The following is a 13475-nucleotide window of genomic DNA, read 5'->3' on the forward strand; positions in this document are numbered from 1 at the left end:
TTGTTTCCGGAAATGAGGATGATTTTTGTCCCGCGGAAGCCGGCAGAAGGTTGATTAAAGGCGAAAGAGCTTCAAAGAGAGGTACGAACAGCGCTTTATTTCTATCTTTATTAACGTTGGGTCCATCTGAGGACGCTACAGCTCGTACTTTAATTCAAAGTTTGGAGTCGGAGAGCTTCCCGCTGAGCTAGCCGCTAGGTGGCTAACGAAGCCCGTTGGTCTCGTTGCCTCCGGTTTGAAACTTCTGAGCGTCTTCAAACTGCCTGTTGTGTCTGTAAATGATCGATATCGTGCTTCGAATAACCAGAAAAGCGAAATAAGCCACGTCTGAGTGTACTTTGCTGGGCATTAGCTTCAGCCTTTAGCAGCAGATGGGAATCCAAATGACAGATGAGATGAGTGGAGCTGACGGAGCCCCTAACGACCCCCCTCCGGACCTTGGGCTGGACGTTACACATGTTACCGGTCATCTGTGAAGACGTGTCGCAGATACACTTAAAATGAGCAGCGTTTTACTGTGGTTCGGTTTACAAAGAGGTGGTTTCTCTTTCACTGGAAGTATTTTCTGTTTCCTTCTCTGGCCTGTCCAGAGGTGCATTGTCAGCTCTTGGGATCAGTATCTTGGTTCATTCCAATGAGGAATCTTAAGCCTGATTTATGCTCCACGCGCTCCTAAAAGAGTGAGTTTGAATTATGGCTTGGTCTAAAGTTTGCGTCTTCTCCTTGTGTGGGTTTTCTTGGGGAACTCCATTTTCAGTTCACAACTTAACCACATGCAAATGAGGCTAATCTGTGACCCGAATATCATTAAATTAGCTGGGATTGCCTCCAGTGGCTGGGATTATACCAAACTGTATAGAGATATATTTCTATGACGTTATTTTTACATTTATCACTCTTATATAAAACTTTGAACTTCTGTCTCAATCATATAACTCAGTCATCCATGTTAGAGTCCACATTTTGAATATTTTATATTCTTTTTTGTAGGAAGTGGCATATAAGAGGGTTCTTTTTTAACTTTTAAAAAATGAACACACACTTCTTATAGGAAACTGTTAACTTGCTCCGCTCAGCTGACTGGCCAACAAGGTTAAAGATGTTTTCCAGACATGTGAAGAACACCATGAGGTGTTGCATTAGCTGGAAATAACAGCATCAGAGCCACAAACGCAGACAGTGAAGGCTGTAGAGATCCTGTCTTTGGTCCTCACACAGTATGAAATAATCCTAAACCCAATCTTAGACGCTCCAAACCTACATTTTCCCAGATGTTGTGCCTCACATGTAGTGTGTAGCTCCCACTCATTCATTAAAAACCTTTTTCTGGTGCATGTCTGCTCGTTTGCCTCACGTTTTTGTCTGGAGCGTCAGAGTCACAGCCTCATCTCGCCGTGTCTTTTCCTCTGAAACGTGTTCAGCTGTCATGGCGCCTCCCAGGAAGAGCGCCTTGCCCAAGCCGCTCCCCGAGGGCTTCCTGCTCACCGACGGCGAGAAGAAGACGTGGCGGCTGGGGAGGCTCATCGGTCAAGGCGGCTGTGGACTGATCTATCTGGGTAATGAGCACGCCGTGTCTGATCACACACACACACACACTCACACATGTAAACCTGTGGACGTTCCTCTGAGTTTCACCTGGGTCACATGATTCCGATTGATCTGTTTTTCTTCCCCCACACCAATCAGATCGCTGGAATCTCCTGGACTGCAACTTTGTAATTGATTGCTTTTTTTTAATCAGCTGTTTTTTCCCATCAGAGCTCAGCAGCTTTAACATTTCATAAATAAAGACATAATCTGATGGTTTTTGAAATCTTGCAGCCGCTGAGGACTCGGGCAGACCCGTGGCAGAGGACACACACTTCGTCATCAAAGTGGTGAGTGCTTCCGGCCGGCGGTCGGGTGGATGAATTTCCCCCTCCACACATTTCACTTCCTCTTTCCTCTCCTCAGTTTCCATTTCACTGAACGTCACATGACTTCAGGTGATGTTTGACAACGACCAGGGAACCATTAGGTTTATGAGATCCACCACAGAGGCGCTCGGAGACACTGAAAACACAACAAAAGCTGACACTAAACATGAATTTTTTTCTGAAATAAAATAAAAAACGATCTTTTCAGCAGAGGCGGTCGGATTTGTCCGACCCAGTTTCTCCTCTCTGAAGTTGAAAGTTGAGACGCTCGGCCCGCAGCGCCGATAATGAAACGCCTGATTCCTCTCGTCTGCGCAGGAGTACCAGCAGAACGGCCCGCTGTTCTCCGAGCTCAAGTTCTACCAGAGGGCAGCCAAGGCGGAGAGCGGTGAGCCCCGGCGTCCCGGCAGCTCGCTGGAGCACGAGTGCGTTTGACTGATGAAGTGGCTGCAGACGCCCGGGCCTTTGCTGCGTGGCGCTCAGTAATTAATAATAAGCCAAAGCAAACATGCACCTCGGTGGCGGTCGCCCCCCTCCTCCCCTCCCGCTCCTCTCTGCGCCCGTCTGAGCTCTCCAACGCCTTCGCTTGGAGAGGAAGCCACTCACACGTAATGATGCCCGTGCCTCCGCTGAGCCCCTGACCACCTGCCAGCCTGGTTGAGAGCCAGTCAGGCCGGCCGCCATCCAGCCCCCAGCCAGGCCCACTGCTCTGTGTGTGTGTGTGTGTGTGTGTGTGTGTGTCATCTCCATACTTTCAGATCAGTGTTTATAATCACACAGTCTTGCTCTTACAAGGGCAGATCGGGTTTCTGGGAATGAGGAGCAGTGGCATGCGGAGCGGCGCCCGACGGGGCCGCAGGTCACAGCCAGTCATGAAAGTCTAATACTGTGGGGACGGTCAGAGGTCGTGCGATGAGCGAATGAAACGTTCTCGTCTGGTTTCAGTGAGGAAGTGGGTGAGAGCGAGGAGCCTGGAGTCCCTGGGCATCCCGGCGTACTGGGGCTCCGGACTGGCCGAGTGGAACGACCTCAGGTGCGGGTCCAGGCCGGGAATCAGGCTGAAGTGGAAACGTGTGACGAGCGTTTCACCAGAAAGAGCCTGAAGGGTTTCGAACCGCTCCCCCCTCCTCTCAGGTACCGCTTCATGGTCATGGACCGGCTCGGCAGCGACCTCCAGAAAGTCTGCGACGGCAGCCGGGGCCGGCTGAAGAAGGCCACGGTGCTGCAGCTCGGCCACAGACTGGTGAGACCGTCGATACCGGCGGCGGCGACGGCGGCAGCGTGCGGAGTTCGGCGTCCTTCACGGTCCTGTTTTGCAGGTGGACGCTCTGGAGTACATCCACGAGAACGAGTACGTCCACGCCGACATCAAAGCCGCCAACCTCATGCTGGGCTACACCGACCCCGAGCAGGTCTGAGAGCCTCGTCGCCGCCCTGCGCCCTGCAGAGCGCCGTGTGTGTTGACGGCGGCGGCGGTGTGTGTGTTGCAGGTTTACCTGGCGGACTACGGGCTGTCCTACAGGTACTGCCCCGACGGCGTCCACAAGGAGTACAAGGAGAACCCCAAGAAGGGCCACAACGGGACCGTGGAGTACACCAGCGTCGACGCCCACCGAGGAGTCGGTAAGACTGTCCGTCCTGGTTCAGGTCGGCGCCGGCGACCTGAGCCGCTCGATACGTGTAAAGCCGCCGTCCTGGCCGCGTATCCGGAACACATTAACTGGCAAATTGCTCACACGCTCGCTCTCCTCGCCGGCCATCGATCGTCCGCCGGCGCTCCCCTCCGGATTCCCCGGCTCCGTCTCCTGTTTAACAATTCCCCAATTAGCCGGAGTCGTAACCCGCATCATGTATTCATCCCCCCATTAATTACAGGCTCTGATGTTCGGCGGGAGCGCAGCCCGGGCTGCAGATAACCTGCGTCCGGCGCCGCACCGGCCCGCCGGTTCGATACCGCGAGTCAGCGTGGCTCAGACTGCCTAATCGCCGCGGCCGAGTCTCTATCGGCGCGATCGATGGATGAAGAGGAGGGGCAGAAAGTGTCCTGTCAGCAGCGGCGATCAAACAGAAAGCCCGTCTGTTTTAATCAGAGCCGCCGCCGCTCTGCGCGCACGTAGCCGGTCCGTCCACCAACACCTCCGCGCACGAGCAGGAACTTCCACCATTCACACGCAGTTTGGACAAAGGACAGGAGTGACAGTCAGGATCTGATCAATCCGAGGCGAGCAAGGGGAAGAAACAGAAGGAAAGTCAAGATTTAGCGACCTTTGAACTGTTTTCGGCCCCCGTTCGCCAAGATGTGAGCGGGTTTCCATGGCGAGCCTCGGCAGGGCGCGGCAGGCGCCCGGCAGGCCCGTCAGCCCCGGAGCTAAACGGTGTAATTACCGGCGTTCCGTGGGCGGACGGCGGACGGAAGACCGTCTCCGAACGGCGGGGTTAAGAGTGTGACACGGCGCCGCGCTTTAGGGAATCTGAATAACAATGGGAGATAATTAACAACAACACCGTCGCTTCGTCACCTCTCCCCAGCACGTGCGCGCGCGCGCCGTGCATTGTGTGTGTCCGGGCTTTGTGCGCGCCGTCCTGCGCCGCTCCTCGCACGAGGCCACAGCACATTAAATACAACAGAGCAGACACACCGAGCGCTATTATGAGGCGCGATAACGCGCCCAGAGCACGCACAGAGGGCAGCGGCGCTTAATGTAGTTGTTGATCTTTTTAATTGTTAATCCATTATGGCGCTCTGGGAGTTGCAACACTTCTTTTTTTTTTTTTCTTTTTTTCTTCCTCCCTGTGTCAGTATCGCATGTATTTTTCATCTTTATTCTCCTTGAACGGACTCCTCAGCAGCAATGAAGCGCCGGGTAATTATTTACAACAATAGGAAGCCTCGCCGCCGCCTGCCTTAATGCAGACTTTACACCCACAAGGGCAAACACGTCTCCGGGTGGCGGGGCGGCCGAGGCGGCGAGCGGCGGTGACAGTCGCGCGTTCAGCGCTGACGTATCGCCGACGCCTCCTGCTGCTTTATCCGCAGGTGTTCCCGAAGCAGAGGCTCTTATGACGCCACACCTCTATGCGAATCGACCGACTGCGCTGGATTTATGGGTTTGTTCGGGAAACAGGAAGTGCCAGATCTGCTCTTCAGCGTTCTGAGTTTGGGATTCGAACACGTTGTTTAGTTGCGGTCACTTCCTTTCAGCGCTCCCCACTTCCCTCGCCGCTTCAGATACTCAGTGAGATTGTCTCGGTGAAATCAGATTACAGCCCCCCTCTCCCCCCCAACACGCCGTGCGATCCGGTCCGGCGTGCTCGCCGCGGCGCGCCCCCTCCCGAGCGGCCTGCCGGCCGGGGGAGGATCAATGCCGGCCGCGGCTCCGGGAGATTTCTCCCCTCTGATGGAGCTCAGTCGATAGGTAATTTCTCCCGAGACGTCGCGGCGGCCGTTACAGTATTGAGCCGCTACAACTCCCCGGGCCCGACCCCTCCGGATGGACCCGGTCGCCGAGTATTGACAGACCTCACACACCAGCGCAGACACACACACACACACACACACACACACACACACACACACACACAGACATAATAAGATGCACAGGCGCCCTCCACCTGCTCCTAAATAAGCCCCAGTTCATGGGAAATCACACTGGCATCATACATGCATGCCTCCGAATATTAAACTCTCACATATTAAATTCCGCTGTTGAAATCCCCGAAGTGCTGAAGTGCTTTTGGTTATGAACGGCGGAAATCCTTTGGTTTCTGCGAGCAGGCGGCTGATTACCGTGCTCTCGGTAATTGAGGGCCTGGCCGCTGCGTTTCGAGCAGCCGCTCTTCAGCGTGCCGCTAAACACTCCGTCCACGGCTGATCTTCTTCAGTGTGGCTCCCTCGCTGGAGCGCCGCTCACCGTCCGCGAATCACCGACTGGAAGGCGCCCGACTCACATTTATTTCACATTTTGAGATGAAGAAATCTGCCAAATAGCTCATATTTTAAAGCAGTGATTAGATATTAATTTCTCTAACTGAGCAAGACTTTAGAAGGAGAGTTTGAGACGAGAAAAGAGGCGATCAACACTGAAAAACCACGTGTTCCGGTAGGTTGTTTAATAATCTTTTACAATATAGACTCAGCAAAACAAACTGGAAATGCAGAAAACTCCACACTGAAGCCCTGAAAACGGCCTCTGATGTGGACGTTTCTGTCACACCGGGCCTTGTGGAGGACCTTCAATACATGGCCACCAGGATGTGTGTAAGATTAGTATTTACTGTTTGTTCAGAATATATCCTTCTGACCAGGGAGTTATAGAGACTTTGATAAGTACGTTAAATAATAAATACTAACAATGAAGTGTGTAAATCGTCCCATCCCCGTGGCACATGCACGCTGCAGGGTGGATTCCACGTTCGTCTGTTATCAGACGGTATGCAGAATGAAATCGTTGAAGCAGGGTTCCGTGGCGTGCTGTCTGTGCCGTCGGGCTGCAAGTCGGGGTCATCAGTGCGCCGTCGCCGTGGACTCGTGCCTCACGTGGCGTCAGTTTGGCCTCAGACGCTCTTGATTGATCACAGTCGGTGTCTGCGAGAAGAATGGAGCGTTCTGTGTGCGTCTGGTTCGGTTCAGAGGCCACCGGGATCCGTTTCCATCACGAATAAAGGCCATTGTTGTGAGGATTTCCCAAACGAGTCGGCGGCGGACAGGACGAGTTCAGCCTCCAACCGTCCCCTGGATGTTCTGTCTGCTGGCTCCAAACCCAGAGCCGGAATTCGCTTTTAGCTCCTATTAGCGTCTGAATAACAACATATCCTGTCTGGTGTTTCAGTGGAAAAGCTACACGTGTCTGCAATCTGCTGCTTTCAGAGCTGTTCCCGACGTTCCAGTTAAAAAAGTAACGATTGCTAACAGATGAAGCCGTCGGAAGGCGTTAACGCTCTTCTTCTGCAGCGCCGTCCAGACGCGGCGACCTCCAGATTCTGGGCTTCTGTCTCCTCCACTGGACGTGCGGTTCTCTTCCCTGGGACAGTTTCCTCACACAACCAACTCGAGTCCAGGAGGCCAAAGCCAGGTATGCCATAGAGAACTCTGGAAGGGATCCCACTCCAGCCGCGCTAATCAGACAGCCGCAACATGTTCGCTTTCCTGCTTTCAGTTTGATCTAATTATCCTCAAAACATACGGGGGGGAAAAAAAACCCCGGTGATTGATTGGCGCTGTCAAACCAGAAAATGAGACTTCAAAAGAACGAGTCGGCTCGGCGGCGCGGACACGGAACGCCACGCAGCTTCAGAGCGGCCGATTCGGTTTGTCCAAACAGGAGCGGGGAGAGTGTTTTCAGCTGCTTCCTGCGAAGAGGAGAACTTCACCACATCCAGCTCAGAACCCGTGTTTCAACCCAGACTTCAGGCCTTTGTGTGCCGTATTCTACTTTTATTTTTTCATTTATATCGAATGATCAAACACAGATGTGAAAAGTCGTGCTGGCTGAAAATCCTTGGAGAAAAAAGACGAGTCCACTCAATGAATTTGCAGTTTATAAACTCGGTGATTCTAACGTGGAACACATGCAGCTGTGGGGAGTTATTCTCCACATCTGGTAAATTCTGACCTTATTCGTCAAAACCTGAAACAAAGAGAAACGAACAGGCAATTTATTTCCTGCAGCGAATCAAAGTCTCATTGTTTCCTGTTTTTGACGCCAACTTGGGTTTTATTCAAACCAAGGCTCTGTTTGTTGTGAAAAAACAAAAGTACTAATCACAAACTTTCAAATTTTGCAACTTCTGTAAAGTCTTTTAAGTCGTCGAGATGCTTTGATGAGACTTTGTCACCTCAGTAGTTTTAAATCAGGCCAGTGTTTCAGGTGGTTCTGTTTGACCTGTCCTCCTCCTCTTCCTCCTCTTCCTCCTCTCAGACTGATGGATAACCTGCCAGAGTCCGTGCAGCAGCTGTCAGTGGGCGGAGCCAGCACAGGTAAGCCCGGTTCTGCAGAGCGAGTCTTCAGCGGCTCTCATATTCCTGGTTCCGCAGGTCTGAAGACCTGGAAGTGGAATCCGGCGGAACTTTGTAGAGAACCACCCTGCCGTCCCGCCGACGTGCCTTTCAAAGTTTGCGGCGCTTTATCGCCGCTCTTCATGAGGAGAGGTCACACCTGTGTGATGCATGGGCGGCGCCGGCTGCTGCTCTGCTGACTGAGCCCAGCTGCCCGCCGCAGATAAGGGCCCGGGCATGCATCAACTAAATGCTGCCGCGCGTGTGTGTGATGCAGGATCCACTGCAGTGTGTGTGTGTGTCATACACACCGCCTGGCCCTGTGTGTGATGCATGAAGGCAGGGTGTGTATGACACTAAGGCGCACACACACACAGTTCACCTAATCTAGTGAGTGTGTGGAGATACATGAGCGCTGAGTGTATTATCTGCGCTGGGAGACCTTCAGGTTCACGATGTCTTTGCTGCCGTCTCACTCAGTAGTTCCAGAACGCCACGCCCGACAGCGGCGGGTTACATAATTACATCAGGAGAAGAAGAGCGCCTCCCACATCCACCTCCACGACGCAGCGAGGATCGTTCGAGGTGTCGGCGACAGATGTATTCTTAGCGTTCCGTTTTAGATCTGTTGGTTTCCATGTTAACTGCCGACCGCCTTCCAGCAGTGTCGGTGGCGCTGCCAGCTCCGGCAGGGAATGAAAGCACCTGGTATCGGTTCACAAGTCCGTCAAGACCTCCAGTGGCAAGCAAAAAAAAAAAAAAAAATCAGAAAGACAACCTTATTCAAGTGGGATTGTGATTTTCTTTACGGGAATAATCACTGCTGTGGGTCCTGGGCTGACGACTAAAAGTTTGTTTAGATGTTGGGATGTCCGAGCTTCTTCTTCTTTCACTTGTTCCAACTTGTTTGGTGGATTCCCTCTTGGTTCTCGTCTCCAGACGAAGTGGCTCGGTTCCTCCTCTACGTGGCAACGCTGGACTACCAAGAGAAGCCCGACTACAAGTACCTCAAAGAAATACTGGGCGGCGACGCCCGGGGCAGGCTGGACTTCTCCACGCCCGGCGGCGCTGTAGGGGACTCGTCCGCCAGCAGGGACAAGGTGAGAACGTCTTCCTGGAGGCTGGCGGTCCTTCAAACCGCACATAATGCCGACGATCCAGAAACAAGCGGTGAAATGAAAACGTCCTCTCGACGACGACTCTTTCGGTTCGGCTCTGTCGGCCACGGCGCCGGCTGATTCCTCCACCGAGTCTCTTGACCTCGGTGCAGAGATGGGAAGGGTTAATCTCCCGCCCCGCCGGCCGACCGACCGGGGGGCGTCGGGGTCCCTCGCTGAACGAGGACCGTGATCCTCCAATTCAGCAGAATCACTTCTTGACCCCGGGGGGCGCGGTGAGCGCCCTCTCAACGGCCCAGTTTGAAGGAGTTGATGGCGCACACTCTACGCCGCGCAGGGCGTCTCCAATTATGCTCCTGATTTCCTCTCCTCTCCTTGTGTCATTTAATTTCCACGCTAGAGTGCTGGCCAGTTTGATCCCTAGTTAAACAGAAGTGGCCATTTACCGGCGGTTTAGTGTGGAGAGTAAATGTCAGCCGAGATAAAGGCCACCGAACGGGCACATTCACAGGATCGTTTCTCACTGCTGTTGGATAAATATATGGTTATTTCAAGGCTGGCTGGAGTTTGGGAGCGAGGGGAATGTCTCAGTAGTGGACAGAGCGGAGAAAAACATGCGTTTGTATGACCGTGTGAAGATTTAATGAAGTGTTTTAAAAGGAAATGAAAACCAGGGATTCTCCCAAGCAGCTGGACTTCAATAAAATCCCTGCGTGAAACCGTTAACAAGAAATCTGTCGACAGAAAACACAGCGAGCCCGGGGAGCCCCCAGAGCCCAGCCCGGTCCTCCGGAGGGGGGCGACGAGCTCCACGGAGCGGCCAAGCCCAAACCAGTCCCCGCCCAGTACATCAGAGGACCACCGATCAGCAGGCCTCCGCCCCAGTCACCACCGGTACCGTTTCTCCTCACTGTCACTGTCCAGGAAGAGTCCAGGTCCAGGTCCAGGTTCCCAACCAGGACCAGTCCTCAAGAGGCTTCGATCCGGCCCACAAATTGTAAAAATTTCAAAAACAGACAAAACACAGAGAGCCAAGCTGACATAACATGATGCCACCATGAGCGCTAGCTAGCTAGCATTAGCCACACTGTCAGGCCACACTGTGTGTGTGTGTTATCTAAAGTTAGGATCTAAACTGAACCTTCAGATTCTTTATGATCAGACGTCTTTCTGTGTCCGCTGGCAGAAGCAGGAGGTCGCAGGCGGCGGGAGGAGACCACGGCGGTCCAGAGCCGCTCCCGTCCAAGAAAGCAGCAGTGAGGAAGAGGAGGAGGAAGAGGAGGAGGAGAAAGGCCGACCCAAACCCATCGCTGCCTGCTACCTGCGCGGCCCTCCGATGAGCGCCGGCGGTTCCTCCAAACAGGTGTGAGGCGAAGCGCGAGGAGCCGGACGGTTCAGGCCGGAGGTCTTCCACCCAGTCTTTTAGTGAAGTCAGAGGAAACGGCAAACACTCAAACCAGGCTCTTTGACAGAGGAGGGGCAACAGGCGGCAGCAGCCCGACACGCCGAGACGCCGGCCGCCGGTCTGCAGCCAAGAGACGCAACGCCTGCTGGAGTCCAGGTGGAGACGCAACGAGGAGCATCTCCTCCACCCCAGCAACGAGGAGCATCTCCTCCTCCGCCCCAGGAGGCGCTCGGGCGAAGCCGAGAGGCCGGCGTCCAGCCCGGCGTCCTGGCTCGTCCCCGTGGTCGTCCTCTTCCTGCTGGTCGCCGTCCTCGGAGCTTCGCCCAGCCCGTTCAGACTCCTGTGAGCAGGCAGAAGTTCTTCACGGCGCGTGCGCCGCCATTTTCACGGTGATGGGCTGCGGAGAGGAGAGGCTTTTAATATGTCGCCTTTTAACTGAATGCGGCGCTAATTAAGTGCTGCTGAATGTCGGCGGCGGCGGCGGGAGGCCTCGGCCTCCATACGTACCTTGCCGCAGTAAGGACACTCTCCGAAAACAATGCTGAAGCTCTGCCTGCTGGAGGGGAGCGCACGCAGCCACTGCGGGAGACGAGGACATCGGAAAGAGCTTCATCAAGACGTTACCTTGGACGCGACGGCTTGTCTCTGCCGCCGTCGTTTCTCTGCGAACGCTCGCCGTCAACCGCCTGAACGAACACTAAAGAAATCCCCCCGTCCTCCCCCCGTCTCAGTCCTTCAGACTGTCCAGAACACCGGGACGTGTTTGAACATCTGCTGCTCTGAGGAGGAGTTTTCCTCAACTGGCCCTCCACGACTTCAATCTGCAGACTTTACTCTCACCTCGTGCTTTACTAACCGCTCCGGTTCTTCTTGGTTTCTTGTTTCTAATTCATATTAATTCACTCTAACATGTTAGATGTGACGGCTCAGACCTCTGTCCCATCACTACACAGTAAATTCAAACCAAAAAAAAACCCTAATGTGAACTGTTTGCATTTCAGGAAACGTGTTGAAGTTTAGAATAAATGTTTTCCTGAAGCTGTGATCAGTTCAGTTTGTTCAGTGTGATTTATTCTCTCCAGGTTATGTTCAGGCTCATAATATGATTTCAAGCTTCTAATCCACGGTTAATGTGAGAAAACAGGAGATTAAACTTGAAGTGATATTTTTGATTTTGACCTGAAGAACAGCAGCAGTTTCATGTTCTAATGTGTTATTTACTGTTAATGTTTTTTTCCCACATTTCTTTTTAATAAAATGATTTATCACATTAAAGAAAGGGAAAAATTACTGAGCATTTATTTATTTTTGTTATTAAATCTACGGTTTTACTGACCGCACCTGACCATATCCTGAGTTCAAACACACACACTCACACGTTTACACATACAGGTGTGAGTGTGTGTCTCAGCATCTGTCTCTTCAAAGTTTTTTTTGGCAATTAGAAAAAAAAAAAAGGATAAAACTAATCTGAAAGTTGTTTTTTAGAACTCCAAAAAAGTGAAAATATAATATAAGCTAAGCCTAAAAACTGCCACAGTTGAATGTGCATTAACAAAAACACAAATGTTCATTAAAGCCGCAAGCGGCATTGGTCGGGACCGAGCCTCCTTGCCGGACCGTGACTGAGACGTCCACCCACTGACATGGAGCTGTTAGCATCTCCCATCCACTAACATGTAGCTGTTAGCATCTCCCATCCACTAACATGTAGCTGTTAGCGTCTGTCATCCACTAACAAGGAGTTGTTAGCATGCCCCATCCACTAACGTGTGTGCCACCATGCCCGGAGGGCAAGGTCCCTAATTATATTTACAACAAAAAACACAAATGTTACTAAAAATCAACACGTTTTGAACAATAAAATCAGTTTATTGTGATTTCATTTATTCATTCACGTTACTTTGGTATTTTACAAACTGTTAGCTTACATGCTAGCAGTGTTTAAAGGTGCTAAAGCTAGGTATATTTTCTTTGATGCTTTTCCAAACAGACTGAAATCACATTCAAGTTTTTAGAGAGTGTGTGTGTGTGTGTGTGTGTGTGTGTGTGTGTGTGTGTGTCCGTACCTCGTAGAGACAGGCCTGGTGGAAGGGTTGTCCACATCGAGGGTCGTTACACACCTGATCGGGGACGGCAGCTTCCAGACGGTACGAGTAACAGATCCCACACTCCACGTTGAAACTCTGCACACAAATGTGGAGTAAGCACCGAACATGGGTGTGTGTGTGTGTGTGTGTGTGTGTGTGTGTGTGTGTGTGTGTGTAATGAGAAGCTCCTGCTTGTTTTTTTTTTTTTTTTTCTGAAGCTATCCATTAAGAGAGAGGATGGCAGGTAAAAAAAAAAAAAAAAATCAACATCTGGTCAACTCAACTTTTCTGCACTCCTCTGAATGTTAATGAAGCGGAGGCATTAATCACCGCGGCGACAGCGGATAAACACGACGCCCTTTCAACCCATCCTCGGAGAGGGGAGGGGACGGAACGGGAGGGATTTTACTTTTTTTTTTTTTAATTTGGGGGGAAAAAAACCATACCCCAGTAAGTGAGAGATAAATGGTTTTGCATGATTAAAGCGGTTTGATAGCGGCAGAGAAATCTGCCATCTTTGTTATTCTAATGATCGGATCTGTAAACAACCCAATTAAAGAGGAATTTGTGCACACCTTTCAGAAAAACAAACCAGGAGGAGGACAGGAGCGCGGAAACGGGAGGGGAACGGTCCGGACGGCGGCGGTGACGTACCGACTTGTCGTGGGTGGCGGGCGACGGGAACTGGATCTCCAGGACGTCCCGGAGGTTGAGCAGGACGCTGGCGTCCGGGTTCCTGCCGGCAGAAGCGCACGCAGCTCCTTCACACGCTAATTAACCACATGCAAATGAGCCAGGGGGGACGATCGGTCACATGAGAGGAGGGCCGAGGAAAATCTCCAAACCCGCCGTGAAATTTAACATCTGTACTTCATCTGAGCCCGAGGAGGCCGTTTCTGTGGCCCCGGCGGGGCGGGAGCGTCCGCCGCCGCCACCGCCGTCTGGAGCATC

The 13475-nt window shown here is 52.3% G+C and overlaps 2 protein-coding genes across 3 annotated transcripts in view; one reads left to right on the forward strand and one right to left on the reverse strand.

Moving 5' to 3' along the window:
* LOC115399653 (serine/threonine-protein kinase VRK1-like) lies at positions 1–10876 on the forward strand. Its single transcript, XM_030107170.1, has 14 exons — positions 1–81; positions 1422–1556; positions 1822–1877; positions 2235–2304; positions 2862–2949; positions 3051–3159; positions 3236–3328; positions 3407–3539; positions 6868–6988; positions 7835–7893; positions 8851–9011; positions 9774–9923; positions 10216–10392; positions 10502–10876. The coding sequence occupies exons 2-14, from the start codon at positions 1427–1429 to the stop codon at positions 10778–10780; spliced, it is 1626 nt and encodes a 541-aa protein (XP_029963030.1). The 5' UTR covers positions 1–81; positions 1422–1426; the 3' UTR covers positions 10781–10876.
* The window catches only part of fancl (FA complementation group L), a 21057-nt gene continuing 18273 nt past the window's right edge, over positions 10692–13475 (reverse strand). Inside the window, exons 11-14 of one of the 2 annotated variants that reach the window (XM_030107172.1) lie at positions 13179–13260; positions 12504–12620; positions 10942–11013; positions 10692–10831 (exon numbers count right to left, since the gene is read on the reverse strand). In XM_030107172.1, coding sequence (XP_029963032.1) covers positions 10796–10831; positions 10942–11013; positions 12504–12620; positions 13179–13260 — 307 coding nt within the window. In that variant the 3' untranslated portion in view covers positions 10692–10795. Of the gene's footprint in view, positions 10832–10851; positions 11014–12503; positions 12621–13178; positions 13261–13475 lie in introns of those variants that run through there. The other variant, XM_030107171.1, reaches the window with a different exon arrangement.

The sequence above is a fragment of the Salarias fasciatus genome, chromosome 13, assembly GCF_902148845.1.
Source record: "Salarias fasciatus chromosome 13, fSalaFa1.1, whole genome shotgun sequence".
In the NCBI taxonomy this organism is placed as follows: domain Eukaryota; kingdom Metazoa; phylum Chordata; class Actinopteri; order Blenniiformes; family Blenniidae; genus Salarias; species Salarias fasciatus.

What these genes read in the sequence shown, in the direction of transcription:
- LOC115399653 (XM_030107170.1), top strand. Translation starts at nt 1,427, where the DNA reads ATGGCGCCTCCCAGGAAGAGCGCCTTGCCCAAGCCGCTCCCCGAGGGC. An exon ending in CACACTTCGTCATCAAAGTG is followed by an intron (nt 1,878 to 2,234) that starts GTGAGTGCTTCC and finishes TCGTCTGCGCAG; the next exon opens with GAGTACCAGCAGAACGGCCC. An exon ending in GCTACACCGACCCCGAGCAG is followed by an intron (nt 3,329 to 3,406) that starts GTCTGAGAGCCT and finishes TGTGTGTTGCAG; the next exon opens with GTTTACCTGGCGGACTACGG.